The sequence below is a fragment of the Chroicocephalus ridibundus genome, chromosome 3 (assembly GCF_963924245.1).
Source record: "Chroicocephalus ridibundus chromosome 3, bChrRid1.1, whole genome shotgun sequence".
NCBI lineage: Eukaryota > Metazoa > Chordata > Aves > Charadriiformes > Laridae > Chroicocephalus > Chroicocephalus ridibundus.
Genome location: NC_086286.1, coordinates 18,350,537 through 18,373,801, shown reverse-complemented (window position 1 = coordinate 18,373,801; position 23,265 = coordinate 18,350,537). Strand labels below are relative to the sequence as shown.

Sequence of the window (23,265 nt, the reverse complement as noted above, 5' to 3'; positions counted from 1 at the left end):
CCTCGGCAAGCCTCAGAGAGAGAGAGAGACAAGGGATCTAAGGAGGATCTCGGTAACTGAAGCCTGAGAAGTCATTTTCCAAGATAAATCTTTTGTTTCTACCCCAGAAGGTTAGCTACCGCATGCAATGTTTATTTTAAAATAAAGTTTAATTTGTTCGGTGTAAAACGCAAACACAATAGAAGTCATGGCATATCTTGGCAAAACAAGATAGCGAACTTTGCCGACACCTAAAATGAGATTAGGTAAAAGCTAAAACTATTTCTCTCCCACCCCTCCCCCCTTCAAAAAGATCCCATATGTACATGAAAACAGATCTTGCAAATGGTTGCTACTGGATGTTATACAAATGGTTAAGAAAGGATATATTTTATCCAAAACAGCAAGTATTTCATCCAGTACTCAAGTTTTTAATGTTACTTGATTTGAGACTAGTGCATTTTTTGTGACCAGGTACAGTTTGAAATTGTATACAGTTTTACACATACATACAGTGTTTGGATAGAGAAGTAAATAATTAGTAAATATGACAGGATCAGTGAAGGGAACAAGAATAATTTGGTTTCTAAAACAATTGCCAAGGCTTTTACTACATAAATGGATGATTTTTTTTTTCCTCTTATGACAATAGCTGTGGCAAGTAACAATTTAGATATCTGTTCTCATGGTATCTCGTGACGTCTTTGCAAAGACTAATCTCAGGAAAAACTCTCTGCTTCACTTCATATTTCTGTATCTAGATTATTTTCTTACATCTCCTTGAGTAGCAGAGAGGCTGACAACCTGATTTTACAAATAAACCTCCGTGCATTATATGGTCCCGCTCATCCAGAAGTTCACTTTGCAGCTTAACAAGACCATTTGGACACTAAGCGCTGGCAGACCTCACCTGCCTCTCAGTATCAGTGCTCTCCCTAGGTTTCAGGACAATCTCGTTGCCCTTTCTAGCATACTCCGCATCAACATCTCAAAAGTCAATCAAGAATACAGGTTAAGGAAACAGAAGGAGAGGAGCTACCCACTCTAGCAGGGCTCCAACTTTGGTAACAACAGGAGAACCCTGTCCCTCACCATCACAACCTGAGCTCTTAAACAGGGTGCGGGGCTAAGGCTAACTATAAATTCACTGGTTTTAACTAAACCTTTTTTTTTTTTTTAACTTGTCTTTCACTGTAGACTTTGGTATTGTGTTGATTTAGACAGAGTTAGACAAAGACGTACAATAAAAACACTTTCCTAAAAGATCTCTTCCCATGCTAGATTGGTGATTTTCTTTTACTATCACTTATAAATAAAAAATGCTTTTCTAAGGAGAAGAAAAAAAAATTCTGTTGCATTTTTTAAACTCAGAAATATCAGAAACATTACATCTCTGTCAGAAGGGGCTAAAAATCAAGAGACAACTCAGGTATCTCATGCCATTAAACAAACATCCAGCTCACCAAAGACTTCTTCAAACAGGTAAGAGCCTGAGACAGCAGCAGAGGAAGACAGTAACATAAGCCCTTATCATCTGACTCTCTTATAATTTTGTTGAAGCATCTCAAAAAAGTTGGATCAAATATCATTATTTTGCATGACTTAAAATCCTGTCTGTGATTCACCTATTTTATGCCTCTGGGTGGCTACCAGGGAGACAGGAGATAGTCAGGAGTCCTTTCCCATTTAATCCATGAAAAGTTAGCCATACTTTAGCTTTTGATTTGTTTGTTGACATGTTCTCGAGTTCCAATGGGCACTGCAAGCTAGGAAGATTTGAACTTCCAAGAAAAAAAATCAGCAAGAACATAGACGGGAAAAAAAGCCACAAGCGACCACAAACATAAAACTCTCTTCCATAGCCTTAACAGGACAGGGGACAGTCAACAGTAGTTTCTATGTTTTTCCTCCCACCCACCACACACCTTCTGTAGAGCACTTGCCATCAGCTAACTCCTACTCCTTCTGCTAACACTCCTTTCCTTCCCAACTCAATTAACACAATCAGAAACAATGAAGGTGTCATCAGAAAAAGGAAGTTTCCTTTGCCACTGGAAGTGAAAAGAGCTATGGGGTTGAAGAAATGATTCTGTGTCACAGAACTACTGATACTTACTGCTTCAAAAACCCTACATGGGCCAGTGGCATCCCACAGTGGGGAGAAGAAGGAAGAGAAAACAACTCCCCCACACCCTTCAGAGACTCATTTGAGTCAGAGAAGTGCTGCATACACGCAAGAACATTGCACACTCAGGTCCCCTTCTTTTGCTTTAGCTCATTTTTGCATGTGTGAGCCTTTCTGTAGATGCGTTATCATACAGCAGGTCTGATGAAGAGATCGACAAAACCGTAAGGCAGAAAACCCCCTTGAGACAGGACCACGTCTGTCAGGTCTCTGTCTGCTACCTTATTAGCAGCAGTGAATGCCCAATAATTCACAAAGTGTGAGCCTAACCTACCTGAGCCACACCACACTTCAGCCAGGTGGCACTCGCTCTCACCAGGCTCCTTGCACAGCTCCACCACATCTCTGCAGGTTGTTTCAGGGGTGACTGGCACCTCAGTGAAGTGCTGCTCATTGTTACTGAGGTACACTGTCAGAAACATCTGGAAAAGACAAAGGCAACAGTGCATGGTTACTTTAGAACACAAAGCCATTGGAGTCACAACCCTCTCATTAAATGCATTGTTTTCAACACAACTGTATCATTTGTTATCACCTACTGTGCATACAGAATTTTGAAACAAAAACCAAATTTCTTTTCAAGTTACAAGCAAGTGAGACAATACGGAAGTAATTATCTGCTCAACTAGATTACATTGCTGGAGCACTGTTTGGTTTTAAATCTGGACCTCCTTCCTTCTCTCAAGGTGATGTGTCAGAACTCCTCCCACCTTACTATACATATAATACTGCACCCATTTGACGCAGCAGGAGAAACAGTCATCTAGAGTTCAGAAATATTCTTTGTAGTGAAAAACAATGGCAATTACATCTGTAAAAAAAAAAAAAAGAAAAAAGAGCAGAGCCTACTACATAGGCAGTGAAGTAGAAACATAATTTGCATTTCCGTAACACATTTCATCGGAAGGTTTCTTAGAAACACAAGTCCAGTTGCTACACCCTTAGTCTCAGTCTGAATACAAGGTCCCCCCCAAATCCCATTCCCAGGAAAGCAAGGGTATTTTACACTTGGCTTCCTCTTCACAGCTGTAGAAGGATCCTTGTCTTTGGTTATTATTCTGTATAAGCACACCAGACAGCTAGATGTTATTCTGGCACATATCTTTCCAGACACAACTAGAAAAATGGGCATTTTAAAAATTAGTTGCCTTATTTGACAGAAAATATTGATGATTACTGCCTCTGAACACCACCTCACTGGATGCTATTAATACTAAACTGCTATCAAAGTTTAGCTGCTAGCTAAAAATTAATATCCATTCTCTTCCGAGGCCTGTTCTCCACTTCAGTATCTATTGGCTGCTAGTCGCATGACTTCCAGCAACACAAAACTCAGTCAAATGTTTTCAGAAAGCAATTCCTCCACCGAGCATTTCAAGCAATAGAAACCTTATCAATAACAATTCAGTCTTTTTCATGCAGCTGGAAAAGCTGTTTTTGCAGGAAAAGACACAAATGCTTGCCTGTCCTCATTTTTAGAAGGTAAAAGGGGTATACATCCTTATGAATAACTGTTCAAAGGTAAAAAAAAAAAAAAGGCCAAATCAAAAAAGGCAAGAGAGAGGTATAATACCCTTCTAAATTTAAAGAAAAAATAAAACAACACATTACCATAAGCATTATTTCTGTGATTTGTTGTGAATACTCTGGGACAATATTTCTGATACCACTGTGAAGTGAAAATTAGCCCCATCGTCTTCACAGTTTTAGGAACCCCCACTTGGGGATTCCCCTGGAATACAACTGTGCACATTTGTGAGGTCTCCAAAGCCTTTCCAGGGCTCTTTTGAGTGCCAAGATCCCCTCCACCCCTATGAGAGAAGCTGGTTTTATTCTTGTAAAAACTTCTATGAAAACACTCCACACTCGGCATGTCTTGTTATACAGAGTATAAGTATTCATCCCACTTGTGGCAGTATAAACACTTGAGAACGCTATTTTGGGCCCTGGGACTGCACCACATTCAGCACCAAGAACACGCGGAGATTCTGATCTCTGGTCTTGCCCAGCTCCACAAGTCAATAGTTTCTGATAAATTCCTAAAGACCTTCTACAAATATTCACAGAGTGGAAAAAGCCTGCTAGAAGAGAACTCAAAACTGCTCGTAATCCTTAGGAAAACATTCAGATCCCTAAATGTTCAGATCCTTCCACCATTTCCTTGTCACATTCTGGCAAAAAAAGAAAAACACAAACACTTGGAGCTTGTAAGGGGAGGAATTAGGAGAGAGAACACGTTAAAATGCAAAGGCAGCAACAAAATTCCAGTTACTGACCAACGGAAGCCGGTGAATCCCATGGAGGGCAGGTGGGATGGATCGGGACACCCAGCACTTGAGGATTTTAGCTTGAATCAAGGCTGCTGCTAACGCCGCAGTCCTGCTCTTGGAGGGGAGCATCCCACCTGCCAGCTGGGGTCACAGCTGCTCGCCCACGGCCGGTGGCAGGGAATTTGTTTTAAGGCTGCTCCCTCTCCGGTATGTTTTGTGGGGGCCAGAGCTGCATGGCCCGCAGTCAGGTAGGATCAGCTTACCACATACACTTATTATATAGTGAAGATGGATGCAACCGTTGTGCTGTTTACAGCACACTGCATTGAAGTACTGACCTAAATTAAGAGACAAAGCTTTCCACTCTGATACTCTCCTTTAATCTGTCACTGAACAGGCTATCTTTTAGATGTAGTGTTTCTAGAGGAGGCTGACAGCAAGGGATGCCTTACGCAACCAGGTAAGAATACCACTTAATTACAAAAATTGAGGCAGAAAAGTACAAAATAAAAATAAAAAAAAAAGAGAGGCTCCCAAATAGCTTTACAGTAGTGTTATAAAGGTATGTAAAACACAGCAACACTTCACAGCTGATGCTGTACAACCTTGTATTCAGAACAGCACTAAATCACACAGGCTGTGCATCTGCAATAACATTTGCTAGTTTTAAAAGATGAGCTCATAGATGGAATTAAAAGAAAATTATAAAAACCATGGTATTATACACAAAGCAGACCTAATTTGACCCTAGCAGGGCCGTTTACCCTTCAGTGTGCCTGTTTATATCCAGTTGTTAATCCTTAGGATTTACCAATAGAGACAACTACGCAGGAGGGATCATGAGCTGCCATTTCTACCCACAATGCTCAGGATAATTACTAACACATTAAGCCAAGAGCACTCAGACCTGGTGTGTGAGGGCCCTTTCTGGGACTTGGTAGTGTCTGCATTATCTCTATCCCACGTATTCTAGGACCTGAGGGGAAAAAAATAAAGCAACCAAACTCTGCAAATTCCCTAAAAACACACCTCAAAGTCTTAAGAGAGTCTAAAGCAACTAAAAGGCTACAAAATTGACATGACCTTCACAGCTACCTCATCCCACTTCCCTTTAGCTCCAGGGACAATGGTGAGATGATTCAGAAGTCCATTAAGTAGTTGTGTCCCTCCTCTCCCACCCAAATGGCTATAACATTTATCACCTTGCAGGGGAGAGGCAAGGAGCTAGTCCTGCTTGCTCCACTGCCTGCGTATCTGCAAGGTCTTCTGGTGTAGCCTGGTCCGCCTCACCATGTCTGAGCCCAGGGCAAGCACTGAGCAGAGAGTATCCATCACAAAGATGTCTCTCTCCCCAGAGAGGGCTGGAAAAGGTGAAGCAGCTGGTGTGAACCAAAAGCCTGATACGGCTTCTCGGCACTGCTCGTAACCACCGGTGGCTGCTGTGGCTTGCACCACCTCGCGTTGGGATCCCAAGAAGTCATCCTTCCCCTGGGAACGGTTCAAACACAACACTAACCACCCTACCAGCCAGTTTATGTTGCTGTTTGATTGCTGTGCAGCAGCGAAAAACAAAGGAAACAAGAATGCTCTCATGACACGTTGTTCAGAAGTTTGAATCCTGTAGATTGCATCAAGCTAGAGCATAAAGCGGTCTTTTGTTCCTCCCTGAAACCAAAGATGTCAAGATAGCTATATACAGGTATCCAGGAATTAAGATAAAAGGAAAAAGGGAAAAAAATCAGTTTCAAACTAGGCATAAATGAAAGATTTGATTAAAAAAAAAAAAAAAAAAAAAGGAAGACAGACCTCAGCCAGACCTTGTAGTTCTTTTAAAGATGGCATCCAGGCAAATACTGGAATATCTGACAATTCCAGATTGGATTAGGGGTTTTCTTCCTCTCTTAGACTTTTAAAGACTGAGTTTTAGGAATGCCCAACACACAGGCTGAGCACCTTTAAACAGGACTCAGGTCCCCAGCTAAGTTCTAAACTAGAGATTTCCCCACCATTCCTCACCAAGAGGTACTCACTGTTTATAGGTACCAAAAAGCTTTAAAATGTAAAAGCGTTCCAGTACCGTGGCATACTTGCAAGAAAGCAGGGATGCGTTGGGTACCTATGAAGCAGTTCCTTTTAAAAATCACATCACAGATTACAGCTGACTCCGCTCGAGCTCAGAAAATAAAAGTTTGCAGTTATGGAGCCACCAAATGAGGCAGTTCGATCGGATGCACCGAGGGCATCAAAGGGACAACCAAGGACACATGAGCTAAAGTGAGAGATGGTTTCTGCAAGGAATGGCTACAACGCGTGACCTGCAAACAACTGAATAGCAAAGCAGACTACCAAACATGAAGACAGACTTTATGTCTCAAAAAAGCCTGCCACTAAGACAAATCTAAGAAAATCCAAATTGGTATGAATTACTGCTTTGAGTCCTCTCAGCACGAAACAGATCTTTTTGTTCAAACCCATATTACTTAAGCATCACCTCCAACTACAGCCACTAAGGCTGGATTGTAACACACCCAGGAACAGGAAGAGAATGCAGTAAGAAAAGCAACCAAACATCAGGGCATCAATTACAGCAAGTCACACCCCACTTCATAATCTGCCTCTCTTTTGCACGTCAGTCCCAAATGGTCTTACATTTGCCTGCAAATCTGACCCATTTGTTGCTAAGCTTATCAACAGGATCATTTCATACAATTGCACTGATATTAAATACAACGTAACAGGTCTCGACATCTGCAAATAAATTTTCAACTGAAAGTGCTAGGCTATAACCACACCACATTTTGACCCCTGCTTTGTTGTATTAAAAAAAAAAAGCAGAAACCAGCTTCCAAACCTATTTGGAATACAAACCTCAGCAAAAACATGCCTTACAATTCACATTCATCCAATGAGATATCATTTCATATCAAAGACCTCATATCAATTTTCTCCTTAGATCAGAAGGCCTCAATTATTGATTAAAAGGGGGAAAAAGTAGAAGTGCAATTTACTTTTCAGCTTTTATGGTGTTTCTGTAAAGATCAGACTTCTCTTACCCCTTACTTTTTATAAAACTGGTATCACACACCTAAGGTCTTAAAAGGCTGTTAAATTGGGCATTTTATAAGTAACATACTAATAATATTCAATTATTCAGGATGCAAGTATTCAGAAGAAAACTCTATTATTGTGCATGATGCAAATTAAAATAAAAAGACTTTGTTAATTCCCGAAACTACCCAAGTTTAAAGGATGAACAAAATTTCCCCCCCTCCCCCCAACAGTTTCTAGTGAAAGATCTGATTCAGATCATAACATTTCAACAATGGACAACAATCTACCAGAGCAAAACTCAGTCCCTTATGAAGTATTATAATCAAGTAGAGAATTTATAAAAATAACTAATCCCTAACTCAACCCTGCTTTTCACCATTTGCTGAATTCCTAACTTTATGCAGCCTTCCTGCACAGCACGTAATACACAATACAAACTACGGCATCTATTCACATAGTACTTTTCATCTTCAAAGGATCTTATGACCAGGAAGCCGTGACACAAGCAAGCAGTTTCCTACTTTACAGGCAGGGAAACTGAGGCATATAAGGCGGCAATGACAGAGCCAAGAACATTATTTGGTAGCCAAACAAGCATACCGCCTCTGGAAATCATGATTCATTTCATTACCTTGCAGAAGAGCTAATAGTATAATTCTGTAGCACATTCCATATTCTCTGCATTTTAGACTGAAACCTAATACCCTTGAACCACACAATACTAGTGTTGGCGTTTTTATATTTCCATAACACAGCTAAATAATGGTCTTAGCTTGCATAACAGATTTTCTTACCTCTCATATTTAAGGAGGCATTAAAAGTCACTCTTAAGGTTGACAATGCAATGCTTTGCAGTAATATTCTCTCTATTGTTACCTGAGTTACGCCTCTTATATTACAGTGCAAATGTTTCAACACAGACAATATATCTTCCTACAACATGGACAGCATGTACACCTGATCCGCTCTACAAACAAGCCTCCAAAAAGCACCTCATAGCACACCCTTCAATGACTTTTCTCCACAGTGTGGTTACACAGCAGCAATATACAGCAGTACAGAAAATACATTTCACAAGTATCTGAAATAGCTTTTTTCCAAACACTGCGTGGGACAGAAAATAACTGCAACAGTGTAATTGACATCCTGAACTAAAATATATTTAGAAGGTAATTTTAGTTAGCCAAAAAAAAAAATAGCAGCATAACATTTTAGAATGAATAGATTAACTATCAAATTTCAAGTACAAATGACAGAAATGAGCAATAACTGCTTCCACCAGCAGACCTGATACCTACATTTTTAACCACAAATGAGTCTTTCCTGATAAATACAAAATCCCTCCAAACAAAGAGTTTTAAATGGAAGTCTTACACCTTACCTACTGGGAACACTGATTCTGCACCTTCCCAGATAGCCGCAAAGAAATCAGCTGCTAAAATAGATATTTTTGCTGACTTGATGCAACTTTCCAAACAACAGAAGACAGCCTGCACAACGGCACATTTCCCTGTGCTTCTGAGAAGCAGCATTCTGAGTTAGTGCATAGTTACAGCTCGCCATGTAACGCAAAGTATATTTCAATAATAAAGTAATTCAGCAATTCTTTCGCATCAAGTTCCTCAGAACCCTGAAACAGTCCTTCAGCAAGCAACGTGCTCCCTTATTGTAACCTGCAGATTAAGGTAAGCAAAAGATTATAACAGACTTACTAGAAGACCGGCACAGGGGATGATTGCTATCCCCAATCCTTTTCATGTTCAGCTGTTCAATAAAGCTAGGTTCAAGAGAAATGCAGAGTAAAGTTTAATATTTGCCTATAGCCACACCCAAATGCAAGGAGTTAGGTTCCTGCCATCTCACCCGCTGCACACACTACTCCGTTTATATTGTACTGGCTTTTGGCCATAAATATGAGAAAGGAAGTTATGATGCAAGGTAGGTGGAGTACAGTAGGAAGCACCGTGGGATTGTTCAGATTATTCCCAGTCTATATAAAGCACAGCCCTTTTCCCTTTCAATTGTATCACAGGAGAAAACAAGACTGAGCCTTTACTCTCAAAGGCACGGTAGTTTCTGCTTGTATAGTTTATTTTAAGGATAAGTTTATTATGTATTTGTATTTTATCTTTGGTAAAAATGTCAATTTTTTCCAGGACTTCAAATACGACATACACCATGTCCACTTTTGGGGGGATGGGGACAAAGAGCTGGAAACAGCAAAGAGGAAGCTTTCCCTTTCCCTTCCCCTTCCTTTTTTTCTCCCTCTTATCCTTAATGCAGAGAGAACAGAACGAAAGCCATCTGCTTTTGGTATACACAAGTTAAACCGGGCAAACGTTATAGCACAAACACCACGTTACATCTCACTATCAGGCATGCATCTGAATCATCGTCAGGGGAATCTGAGGAGCTGCAAGGCAAACAGTCTGAGTTCTGGCCAAGCATCGGTACCATCTGAAATTAGTGGATGTTGGTTTGCAACCCCCCCAACTTCACGGGCTGCAACCTCAAAGACAGAACTCAGTGCTTCAGTTCAGACTTACAAATGAGGAAGACGCAAGTACAATCTTCCTGCCAAACCTTATAGAAAATCATCATCATCTTAGGTTAACGATTTTAATTTTGTGAAATCTGTCAGGACTGGTAAATACAGGATTCCTAACCCACATCCCCCCCTCTTTTAGTAGGGTATTATGCACAAGGTCATTAAGAAGAGATCTTTCCAAAACAAGACTTCCAAAAACAAGCTACGTTATCCGATTTGAAGTTTTTCTTCAGTCATTCTCATATACAAGAAGAGAACAAAAGTCCTCCCCGTAAGCTAGGCATCAGAAAGGTCTATGCAAACAAAGCTCACTATTTTGGATGAACACTAAGCACAGGAGCAAAACACTCCATGCTCCTTGGCTGAGCTACCACATATTGCTAACGGCCAGAACGTCTCAAATCAAGTGTGGCTTTTAAAGCCACTTATACTTTTGCACTGTGGGTATGTATTGCAACATCAGCATTAAGTAGAAGAAAACATTCTAAAAGATACGGGCCTGTTTGTTTTTTTTAAATATATAAACTAAATTGGTTTCAGTAGGAAACCACAGCCTTTTACTGAGCATCCACATCTGCCAACACATCACGTACAGCTCATTCTGTTCAGACCTGAATCCATACTTGGATTTGCACCAATTTAGTTAAACAACTACAGGAATTTAGGGTAAACAAACCCTGAACACATTCTTCATATTGTACCACATGGCAGCACGTTCACAGCTCTCTTCCCATCGCCACCTGTGAACATTTTCCACACACACACACCCACCCCAACTACTCTTCCCCTTTCTCCCCAAATCCGTCCTCATAGCTCCTTAGAGCCACCACTTTTGCACTGTTGGACATTTCACCAAAACCCACTGCAAGCTGACTGGCAGAAAAGCAAGCCTACACATGGTGTTTGGACTTGTACCGATGGTGTCCTACTTGGAGCTCGCTCCTCCTCCTCCTGGAGTCAGCAAAGGAGAACTGGGTCTTTGGAGGCTTGCCCCTTCAGGCAGACTCTGCCTCATCTTCTGCGTTCAGCACTGAGTTATAAACACTTGGTACACAAGGAGAAAGCTATTAATATTATTTTCAGGACGATAAAAAATGATACCACGTACTTATTACAATAGGTACTATGGTGTGGAAAAGAATGACAGTCTAACTCGTACAACATAACCACAGGGGTTTACAGTTGCTCCTCCTCCAATTCTTTAGTATCGCAACACACATTGCACCTAAAAAGAGCCTAAAGCCAAGGCAACATCCAAGCATAAGGAGCAGGGTTATGAACTCAAGCTTAAGCCTGAATCATCTCAATTTTCTGTACTTGCATCAAACCCAGAGGCAGTCTTTGTACTAAAAAAAAAAAAAAAAACAACCCCCCACACATACAACTAAATAAAGGAAAATAAAAGGAAACTAAGCTGCTCTTGCTGCTCTAGAGCTTTGCATCCCCCCCCACTGGGAATAAGTGTTACTGTTCTCTTAGACTCCTAGGTGGCTAGAGGCCAATAAAAAGCCATACTAAGTGCTGCCTGTTGGGACACCTGAGAATTACATCTCTCAAAATAGTCCTTTAGGACACATGTATATTCTTACAGTGAAAAGAAAGCCTAGTATTTTTCCTGGTAATCAAAAAAGATTTCATACAAGCCAGGACCCTTCATGGAGAAAAGCGAAGTTACACCCGCGTCAGGGATGAAAGCGTATTTAACACAACCTACAGCTAAACAAAACAGGCTATCAGAGTAAACTGGCACATATACCACCTACACCACACCACCCACTAGCTAAGATACCAACTCTTTACAGGCTATAAAAATACTCATTTTCTTCTTCTCCAGACAAAGTACAATAATCTCACCAATAAAAAGACGATCAACATTCACACCAGGAAGCACTTGACCGCAGCCCACCAGAACATGCAAGCCAAATCCACGTTTATCACACAACAAGTGCCTCACAAGCAAACGTATTACCTGCTATTTACTGGCAACTGGGGGCTGTGCTCCTGGGAGCACCCATGGGGGAGGCGAGTATTCAAGTAGAACAGAGGACTTTTTTTTTTTTTTTTTTTTGAGTCAATGTTTATCTCAAACAGTTTAACAAAAAAAAAAAAAAAAAAGAACATGAGAGAAGAAGCTTTGTGATTTAATAGCAGCACAAATCATGTAGCAAGTGAGAAAAAAAAGCACAGAACACTGCTTTATTCCAATCCCAGCAAATTCATAGAGCTCAGTGACAAACACTTTTGAAAATACTACTCCTTACATCACATTAGTCACTCCTCCAGGAAAACAGCTGCCAAAATCTGTGTCCTACCTCCCATGAAACAGACCTATGACAAACCAAAATGCTCATGGCACGCACAGGTAGGTCAGAGGACACACCATTTCTGGCATCTAAAACAATGACACATGTTTTAACCACATAAGTAATTCTAAGTGTGGGGAAAGTCACGGGATATATTGTTTGGGCTGTCCTGTGTTACAGACCGACCAGTCTGATATCCTAAAATGCATTACTACAATGCGAAATTCAGGGGTATTTTAGCGCACCGCAGGTCAACATCTCCTTTATGCCGCAACCACAGAACATGCTGTCCAGCCATCTATCTTCAGGACAAGCAAAAAAGAAACAAACCCAAACCAGGAATTTCAGACCACATAGCATAACAGTCTGGATGCTTTACTGCTCTCAAGGTCGGCTCCAGCTTCCCTATATACTTGCCTCCAGGAAGCAGAGGCTTCCTGCTATATGAGCATCTCAATCTCACTAGGATAAATATATGTTTGTGTTAGTCCAACTTCATCCTCGCAGTGAGTAAGAATACCCAAAAATGAAACTCCCTTTCTATTACCAGAGAAGTTCCCCTCTATTACCAGCTCTCAAGACAACATGGAGGTTAAGGAAAGCATAAGGTATCACCTGCCTACTACAGGTTAGCTGACGGAATCAAGCTTCTCAACGCCAGCCCCACATTGTGTCTGATTCTGCAGCCACATGGCAAATCACTTCCACCATATAAGCCTTTTTGGTGCTTTTTGCCTTTAGTGTAGGCAGCATTTCCTCCCACCCAACTGTCATCCAGATCCTTATTAAATTCAAGGGGAAGCTACGAAAGACACGTGGCTTTGGGTGGGGATGGAAACCAAAGAAACAAGACCATCCATTTGAGCAGCATCCTACTATTAAATTAATTAGGCGTAATGTCACACCATACCTTTGCAGAAGGGTAGCTCATTCCAATTCACCATCAGTTCTGGGTGGGAACACACTCCTGTTGCAATGGAAGTGTACCTTTAAGAATGACCTTGACTTGTCAGATCTAGATGACGGCCAGTACACTGAGCGCAAGCAGCCCATGCACAGCAATGCAGGCAACCAACATAGCCATCAGCAGCGCCAAAGACAACCGGCACGAAATGCCCGTGCTTGGTGATCACATCTATTTGACAACAGCTGAAGTTATTATTCAAAGCCATAAAGAAGGGGTTTTGTCCTACCGCTTCTGGGCTGCAAACACACGGGAAGTCGTTAGTAACTGTGCAGATACTGAAGAATATTACGCTACAACAGCATGCATTCAACTGGCACGAAAGACTCATTAAGCTTCTGCATCAAAAGCGATGGATCTTTTTTGTTATTTTGCAAGTTAGAAGGGACCAGCGGGTCTATTCCAACACTGGAAATGATGGATGGTCAGATGGTCTTAGTCAACCAAATTATAGTGGGGTATGTACATTCAGATTTACAGCACAACTGGGAAGGAGAAATCTTGTCCCATCAGCCGGGCCATCAGCCCACCAAGCACTCCTCGCTTGATCTAACCTTTGCTCCTGTAATGTGGAGCTCTACATGCTTTAACTTTCATTAGGAAACATTCAGCTACTATAACAGAAGCTGCAGAAGGGTGGCAGATTGTACAGTTGATCACTGTCTGACAGGTTTTATTTAAGTGCCGCTCACTCCCCAGAGCTCTTTCTAGGCAATACCAGGCTCTACGCAGACACACCAGCTGAGAAGCAAAGGAAGGGAGAGCAGCTCATCAGAGCAAGGCAGCAGGCTTGCTGGGTGGCTCTGCATGTTGTCACCAGCAAAGTCATGATAGTGATCTTCGCAGATGGTCTCGTGTGAAACGGTGGTCACTGAGGTGATGTCACAGCTATTTTAAATTAATTAAACAGAGTAAAGTTTAATCAGATCAATATTATTCTTTTCCCCAAGAACTCCAGAAATTGTTCCCCCCAGCCTGTTACTATTTGGCCACCCAGTCTGCTTCCCTGGAGGTAGAAAACTTCTCTAACCCAAGCCCACTAACTGCTTTGCAAGAGAAGCCCTCTAAATAACAACGGTTTTGTGCAACACTGGGAAACCACACTGCAGAAAGGCCTTGTGGGCAAGACCTACATACAATAGCATAGGAAAAACGATGCAGAGACAAGAAGCATGCAGTACCATTTCCATAGCTTCCCCACACAAACCCTTACTTGTAGTAAAACTTGTTCTCATAAGGCTGGAAGGCACAGCGTGGCTACCACTGATAAAGTGGCTATGGGGCAGCATGATAAGCAGGCAATGCTCTTAAGAAACACGGCTCATACATGACCCGTGGCACAGTCACTTTGTCGTTTTTGGTATTTCACAAGAGACCTTCATGGCACTCTCCAAGGAGGTCTGGAGTATTTTGCCTGGCCCCTACACACCCTGCCTTTCACAACTCAGCGACACCTCCCTCCCTCCCTCTTTTGCAGCCAGAAATCAGTCATATTGCCTGCTATGTCAGTTCTCCGTTTTTTTTGAGCACTTCATTATTTTGAGACACACAGAGTCTTAACCACAGTTGAGATCAAAGAACCTCAAACAAATTCTGGGAATCCCATCCTTTAGAGGGTCTATCCAGACCCAGGATGCCCACAGATGGCAGGAATGGGTTTCATTTTCCTGGAGAAGCCAGGGCAGGAGCCATCAATCACTGCTCTGCATGGCCTAGATACTGATCTGGGTGAGGCTCTGCATTCAGGGCATCACATATTTATGTAGGAAGGAGAGCAGTGTGAAAAAAGGTATTTGCATGCACTTAAAAAAAAAAAAAAAAGAAAAGAAAAGAAAAAAGTGCACCAGACAAGCCACCACACTCAAGCAGCAAGGAAATTACCACTGATTTATAACTGCACACAGGCATGAGACAAAGAGCTGAATGAGAGCCCCAGCTTCAGGGAGTAAGAGCCTTCCTGTGCATTTCTGTGTGATTTGATAGTCCAGCCAATTTGCACAACTTCAACTTTGTCCAGCAAAACTAAGGAATAAGGGGGTGGAACCCCTGTGTGTCTTGCTGAAGAGGCTTGTGGTTACTGAAACCCAAGAAGGGGACAGTCACCTTACAGAAGGCCACGCCTCCCCACCCTGAGAAGGCAAGAAGGATACTCTACACCAGTGCTTACGTGGGGTCTTCCAACTCGGTATTTGCATGCTGCAAGGCTGCGACACGTTCACAGACCTGGCTGGCTGCCACTCCACTGGAGCACCATAGCACACAGGTGGTTTGGTGCAGCACAGAGCTCAAACCGGGTAACGATGACAGCATTCAAAGAGAACCTGCTGAAGAAAACCTACGAAAATATGAATTTTCCTCTTCTAAAGGACAGAAGAAACTGAAGATACTCTTCCTTAGTTTTCAATTTAAAGAAACAATGGGATTTAACACTCCACTGCAATAGAGAAAAACAGTAATCCAAGCTTAGATCTAAATTGCTCCTTAAGCAGTTAAGCCTCACAAAAGAAAAGTATCAAAAGACAAGTAAAATCTCCTAAATTATTTGACAAAAAAAACCAAAACAAAACCCACATGCTACTTCATACATCCAAGATATGCCTTAAACAGTGAAACGGGAACATTGCCCTTACACACATGTAAAGTATTTATGAACAAATGAACAAGCACCTCTTTTGGGGACTCTTCTCAAGCGTGGAACAGAATGAACTACCATCAGGGTTCTCTCCCCATTCACAATTAACCCTGCAGAAGTAGGGGCACAGGCAATGTAATTACTTTAAGCAAGGTCATTTAATACCTACATTGGATATGACAGACTTGTATTCCAGCTGTACCACAATGTACCAGCTGTTTTGACTCTACGGGTCTCCCAAATCCCAGGCTGAACTCCCTGCATGACCTTTAAGCACTTGTTAAAGTGGCTTAACCTCCCTGCAGCTTCCGCTCTCTTTATTAAATGCTCTGATCCGTAGCAGTTAGTATTTTACAGACCAGATGTTTGATACTGAACAACGCAAAATAATGTCAGAAGCTTTCAAGTCAGCAATGTGAAAGCGTCCCTGTTTTCACTTGAGTTTGGGTACTACAACTATAACCCGGGTACATTGCAGATAAAGGTCTTCCTGAATCAATTTCATAATCCAGAGAACCATGCAGAACAAGAGACAACTGCAGTGTTTGGTTTTAAAGTGTATATGCTTTACTTTGCAAAAGGATGGAAAAAAAAAAAGATGAAAGTGTTGGATTTTAAAAAACTCAAGAAAAGGGCAGTTAAGTGTTCCCCTAATTCTCCTGTGCCAATAAAAAGCACTGCACACAGCCATCTATCAAAGGATCATATCGTATTAAGACCTGCAAGCATCACTGTAGCATAGAAGAAATTGGTACAGAAATGATGTTATCACCTCAGTAATAAAATTCTTAGTATTAACACCACAGCAACAAAAAACCAAAGGGCTGGCTCATCCTTTATACACCACTGGGTTCAACACCCACATAATGCCATTGCTATGGTGCAACAACTGGTGAGGACACATGCGTGACTAACTCTAAACACCAGCAGCAAGATCCAGAATATTAATGATTAACAAAAAGCAAATAGCAAAAGCAAGCGGAAGACTGGCTTCTGCCTTTTAACATGTCCAGCATCACAACAATGTCATGATTGATGTTCTTTCACAGATTCCCTTACAGTTCCCTCTCCATGAACCTTTATCCCAAACTACAGCAATAGTTGTTTAACACTATTTTAAACAATGTTTCAGGTCTTTCACGTTTCACAGAAAAGCCTGGAACCTCTAAAACAGTTAAGCAACAGTGACTAAGATAATTAAGTATACTTCACATGATGTCCAGGATTTCTAGTGACCTTTACACACAATACCATTGGACTGTTTGAGAACTGAGGATCAAAAAGACTTTGCTTGACTCACAAGTGACTAAGCTGAGAGAAACCAGGCCTAAAGATAATAGAACTGAGAGCAGAGGGAAGACTTATCTGCTCATTACCTCATGAATAGGAGCACCTTCCAGTTTCCAGAGCACTAAGTAAGTTTTTACACTTCACAGCAAGTCAAAACCCCACAGATTAAAAGGATCTGGGGGTGCCTTTGTTATCAGCAGGCCCACGCAGAAGCCCTCCTCCAGCTGTGCCACCAAGCCATGGGAGGCAGCTTGAGTCAGTCTCCTCGGGGTTATCCAGCTCCCTCTTCAGAGAAACTGTACAGCATCAAGGCAGAACTATGCCCATAATTAAACAAGCTCAATAACATGCACAGTGGGAGAGAAAGGAGAGTCCCCGAGGCAAACTAGTAACAAGGACGGCAGCTAGACAAACGGGGCATTTTCAAGACGGTTTCTTAATCAATAATTGGAAAGGAATGCTAGGCACCTTGCCATTCTGCTAGTTTATTCTGATGAAATAACCTTTATACCTGCCTCTTTTAAAGTCCAACTGACTTGCATGTAAATTAATCTCACAAAGCAGGCCTGCTTGCTAATAAAGCGGAGATCCCGTTTGGCAATACTAGGAAGAAGAAGGAAAAAAAAAAAAAAAAAAAAGGAGAAATCCTATGAATTATCCACCCATCCCAAACTTCTTCACTGCACACTAGCCCTTGAAACAGTAAACGCAAGAGCCCCACGAGGCACTCACACCCTGAACTGTTGAACAGATCAGAAGCAGCATAATTAGCTATTCCCATGGCCTCTACAGCTTGATCTGGTACGAATTTGTAATATTTCCCTTCCCCCATTTCTGATAAAAGCCACACAAAGAAACAAAGATATTTAACACACTGCAGCGTAACATAACACAAATTGCAGTCGGAGAGCTAAGGTATTAAAAAAGTCACCTCGAGAAATTAAATGCATTTAAAACTATTCCTGGAACAATTATTCACAGGACAGAAAAAAAGAAAGATAGATCTTGCTGTAACAACATGAAAGAGGGGGGGAAACAAAACAAAACACACAAAACCCAAACCAAAACAAGAGCTCTCTGGGAACGTCAAGGCAATATTTTCTAGTGTGCATAATGACAGGTCACAGTCTATAAGAGAAGAGCTAGATGTAGGAGAAATTTAGAGGTAAGAAAGCTCAGCAAAACAATCACCTAAGCTTTATTCAGCATTCTAGACAACATACTTTAAGTGCTGAATACATTAAATTGTTTGAATACAATCACAGTATTAAAACTTTTAAATGACTAATATAAAATCGAAATTCAGTTAAAAGAACGCACAACAGCTACTAAATACTTCAATCAGATGAAGACAGGAGGCTTACGCACAGAAGAGCTCAGTCTGAAGTCCCATTCGTGTACTGAAATCTACACAGGCAGACCAGAAAAATGCTTTTAATGATTGATACACCCGACTGCAGCTTAAATAATTAAAAGACCATAGGGAATGGGGCTGAGATCCTATAGATCACTTATTGGTATCATAACAAGTTGTTAAAACTCTACAGGGGGTCCAGTTTGTTTATAAACTTAGGGCTGCTCATCTTACAAAGTGAAAGAGATTAATTTCTGTCAAAAGTTCTTTAGTGAAGCAGCAGGAAAAGCGTTTCCCAAGAAAACTGCCCAAGATGGGCTACTAATATGCTATTTCAGTCATTCAGAATCCATATGGCAATTCCAATTAACTGACTGATGGAACAAGCAAAACAACTTTAATTGTAGGAGGTTTTTTTAAACATTAAAAATACACCTGAAAAAAATATAAATACACACATCCCCAAAGTAGCGAGTATTTTGCAATGAAAGTATGTACTTAAAGTCCAGCGCTCACTGGACGTAACAGCTCAGAGAAGACCACTTGGAATAAGGCATTCAAGACTTTCGAAGGAAAGCAGAACTCATGGTATCAAAGTTGCAGCATTACATTTAAACAAAGTTTAACTTGAATAGAAAAGAATGCATGGTTATCAGGAAACTTCCACTGCAGAAATTTAAGTAATTTCTGATGACAGAGGGCAACACCGATTTAGGAATTTAAGCACTCTCCAGTCCCTAACCCTAACAATGTACCTGCACGTCTGGATCCATCCTGATTTCAAGGAGGCTCCCAATAACTACTGCACATAAGACAAATTGCAAAATGGAACCTCATCTAGGTCATCAAGGGGTTTTGGTGCAAAAACTTCACTGGGCATTAAAGGGTAGCTCAATCTGTGTTACTTCCTACTATCTGTGAAAAGCCATTTATCCAGTACGCGTAATGACGCAAATTATTTCTCAATACATGCTCATTTTTAGGGTAATAACGTAAAATAAGGGAGAGACCAATTATACCGCAGAAAAATATGCTATTTTTGAAAGTGTTTCCAGCTCCTTTTCACTACTTAACAGTACCAGTCACACTCCCACAAGCCTTCACAGATGAAAGGTGAGACTCCACATAGCTTGCCAGTGTTAACCCTGTTATTACCTTCATCAGTACAGCTACACACAAATTACTTCACATTACACCCTTATGCAGACTTTTAATACCATTGTCCTGACATATGGTTACAGCAGCAGTTTAGCTCCTGTCTGTCATCACCGCAAGGAAAACATTCCCATTTCAGGGTAGTCTCCCAAGAGCAGGAGTAGTTTTGCTGCTACAGCAGTTTCCAGGCTTTTCACTGGCAGCTACTCAAAGGTGAATTCCTGGCCGGGCTCACGCTTGCTGTATTCCCCTCTTGGGGCCACCAGCCCTCCTGTGTTGTTTGCCCTCCTCCTTGTCCACGCTACCTTCTGGAGAGGAAGGGAGATGGACCTGGAGCAGAGACTTATAAGCTCCTACAGACAATTTTATTTGGCGGGTGGGAAAGAGAAAGACATTGTAAGAAACGTTAAGCAAGAAACAAAACGTTTTGCAGATGGTTTAGGGCCAGCTACTACTTCTCATTCAAACAACCCAGATAAAGATACTCAAGTCCATGAACACCTCATTAGTGCATAAATAAAAGGGCACTCAGATATCCTAACCCCTCCTCCTCCTCCGCTTCCCACCCCAAACTCTTTCAAAATCTTTATAAAGAGAAATGAGAATTAGTTTGGGGTGGGGGGAGGGTCTTAAAAAAAAAAAAAAAAAAAAACACAGAGAAGAGATGAGGAAGTCTGTAGAAACCTAGAGAAAAAGATAAATAGTAAGAATTACTTTTGGCACTGCATTTTCCACACTTTTGGATTCACGTGAGTATATTTACTATAAGATGGTTTCAAAGTGTCAAGTGTCTGTTTATTTGCCCTACAGCCAATGGATCACAGCATCATTTTAACACCCTTTTGCACTGTTTAATATAACTGTTGGACATCTTACCCCTCTGAAGATGATACTAAAACTCAGGGTTTTGGGTGGGTTTTTTTTAAAGGCAAATTAGAGTTCTAATGCTCATAATACTTATATTTTTAATTCCTTTAGCCACATTCAACCTTCACAAATCTTTCATTATTCACAGTAAACACCATGTGAAAAGGCTGTATCCCTTTATTTATGGGTTAAAAAACAGAATCACTAATGAGTTGAGTCATCAGCCAAAGAAAAGTCTGTGCCACCAGGGCGATGAAGACGCATACCCTGATGCACACTCCGGAACTTGTCACCTGCAAATGCTGATGGGATAAGACTGCTCCTGCTTGTTTGCTCCTTTATTTGAGCTCAGTGACAAGGAACTGGTCAGCAACAGCATCTCTTGGAGATTCCGCTGTTATATGAGGGTGCTTACCTAACTCGGTTTTGACATGGGTTGAATTAACACCTTATTATATTACTGCTTGTTTTTCTTAGCTTTTCATAGGTAGACAACATCACAGTTGCACAACACATTGGCTATTTCCTCTGTAGTTGGGCTCATATTCTGTCTGTTCCTCTCTCATTAGTTACAGCAATAGTCACCCAGCCTTCTCTAGTGTTCTGTGAGATCAAATTATCAGTCATTATTCCTCCTAATTGCAGAGAAGGAACCTCACACCAATAGCAAAACTAGCATCCCTGAAACGCCCATATCCTTCCAGCACGGATTCCCAGTTTCACCTCCCAGTACGGTTCTTTCCTCACGTGCTTCAGTCAGCTCCTGTGAGAGTTAAACTGGAAATACTCTTTAATAAAAGAGTTCTGTTGAAAGGACTACCAATGCAGTATCAAGTGTGGTAAGGCAGGCCGCATCGCTTGGGGGAAGATGGCAGAGAGAACATTTTAAAGCACCCTCAACTTGGACTAAGCAGGTATTAAAACTTGCTGGGATTTTCTGTACATGTTCCAGTCGCAGAACAAGGGATTATGGGTTTCATGGGGCATCTCTGCTGGCAAAACCAGGTATTCAGTGTCAGGCATACTTGTTAAGGAAACTAAGTATTTTACATCATCACCTTCACGTATTTCGTGCTGAAAACTAAGCAAAGTTGCTGTGCTATGCTTTCATCCAACTTCAGCTGACAGAACCGGTGCAGTTTTAAAATTCATGTTAAAACTCCGATAGGAGATGGTCCTTCCTGTCCCTTTTGAGAGTGTTAAACCACAGACACCTCCCAGAACACGGCAGGTTTAACACACACAGAGCCGCGAACAGCTCGTGAAACTCTCCCAGCCGGGGATGGGAATACCTACCCCCGAGAGCTCCTCATCACTTTGAGCCGTAAACAACATGGACACCATCTTCCTCTTGGAGTCCAGGCACTCGAAAACAAAGCCACCCCCACTACAACCCACCAGAAGCAGCAGAGGCGGCACGGCTCAAGCCAACTTTAAGAACTTCATACCATTAAAAAAAAAACAAAACAAAAAAAAAAAAAAAAAAACAAAGGCAGGATTCAGAGGAGCTGCCGGTTTACCCCGCGGGGAGCAGAGCGAGCCGCCCCAGCGGGGCAGCCTTTTCTTCCCCCCGTGAGCGGGGCGAAGGTTCCGGGCTCTGTGAGCCCCCCCGCCGCCGGCGGCGGCCTCGTCGCGGTGCTGCCGGGGCCCCGCGGCCCCCCCTTCCCCCCACCCTGGCTCTGCTCCAGCGGGCCCGTCTAACAAGTTGATCCCGGCGTGAAAGAGGAAGAAAAGGAAAAGCCATGGGGGGCGGGGGGGAAGCCGGGAGAGGAGGGGAGGGGAAGGGAAGCCCCTGCGCGGCCGCGGAGCCCGCGCTGGGCGGAGGGAGGGAAGGAGAAAAGGAAAGAGGGAGGGGAGGGAAGAAGGGTCGCCCTCCCGCCCCCCTCCACGTCCGCAAGATCCATTTTCCCTCCCGCTGCCCCGCTCCAACTTTCCGCGCCCCCGGGACGGTCCCTGGGCTCCCCCACCGCTCCACTGCGATCCCCCACGGCCCTGCTCGCCCGGGACTCACCGGCATCATCTTGGGGCCGAACCGCATGGGGGCGGCCGGTGCCGGCCCCGCCGCCCGGAGCGGGAGACCGGCGACCCGGGAGGCGGAGGGCCTACGCTGCCGCCGGGACGCGCGGTGAGACCTGTTGCGGGAGGTGCCCGGCGCGGCCTCGCCTCCCGCCCTCCGCTTTGTTCCCACCGGGAGCCGCTCTCCCGCCGCTTGCCGTCGCCCCCGGCTCCGCTCCGAAACTAACCCCGGCCCGGCGAGGAGGAGCCGCCGCGCCCCGCCCGCCGCCCACCCCCGGGAGGGGCCGGCGCGGCTCCCGCGGGGGACGGGCCGCCTCCTCCGCCCCGCCGGGGGTGCCCGGCCCGGGGGGAGCCGCCGCGCCGTCCCTGCTGCCGGCCGACTGTGAGCTCAGCTTCCCTGGCCGGTGCGGTGGGGGTCAGCCCTCCCGCCGCCAGTGCCGGGACGCAGCGGGGGGCTGCGTCAGTACGAGATCCATGTGAGTCCCCACGGGTCACCCTGGGACAGCCCTGCGGAACACGCCAGGCCCCGCGGAGGGCAGGGGCACAGGCGGTACCGGTCCCTCTCCACGGAGCCTCCCTGGACGGGCAGCGGGGAAGCGCGCGCGGGCCGGGCTCCGGCTTTAGCGCTGGAGCCTGCCCTACTCTGATCCG

At 43.2% G+C, this 23,265-nt stretch overlaps 1 protein-coding gene across 2 annotated transcripts in view; it reads right to left on the bottom strand.

Annotated features, from left to right (window-relative positions):
* TP53BP2 (tumor protein p53 binding protein 2) overlaps positions 1-22,873 on the bottom strand; it is a 50,114-nt gene extending 27,241 nt beyond the window's left edge. Inside the window, exons 1-2 of one of the 2 annotated variants that reach the window (XM_063328222.1) lie at positions 22,610-22,873; positions 2,439-2,586 (exon numbers count right to left, since the gene is read on the bottom strand). In XM_063328222.1, coding sequence (XP_063184292.1) covers positions 2,439-2,586; positions 22,610-22,636 — 175 coding nt within the window. In that variant the 5' untranslated portion in view covers positions 22,637-22,873. Of the gene's footprint in view, positions 1-2,438; positions 2,587-11,887; positions 11,906-22,609 lie in introns of those variants that run through there. The other variant, XM_063328223.1, reaches the window with a different exon arrangement.
* Positions 22,874-23,265: the final 392 nt, after the last annotated feature.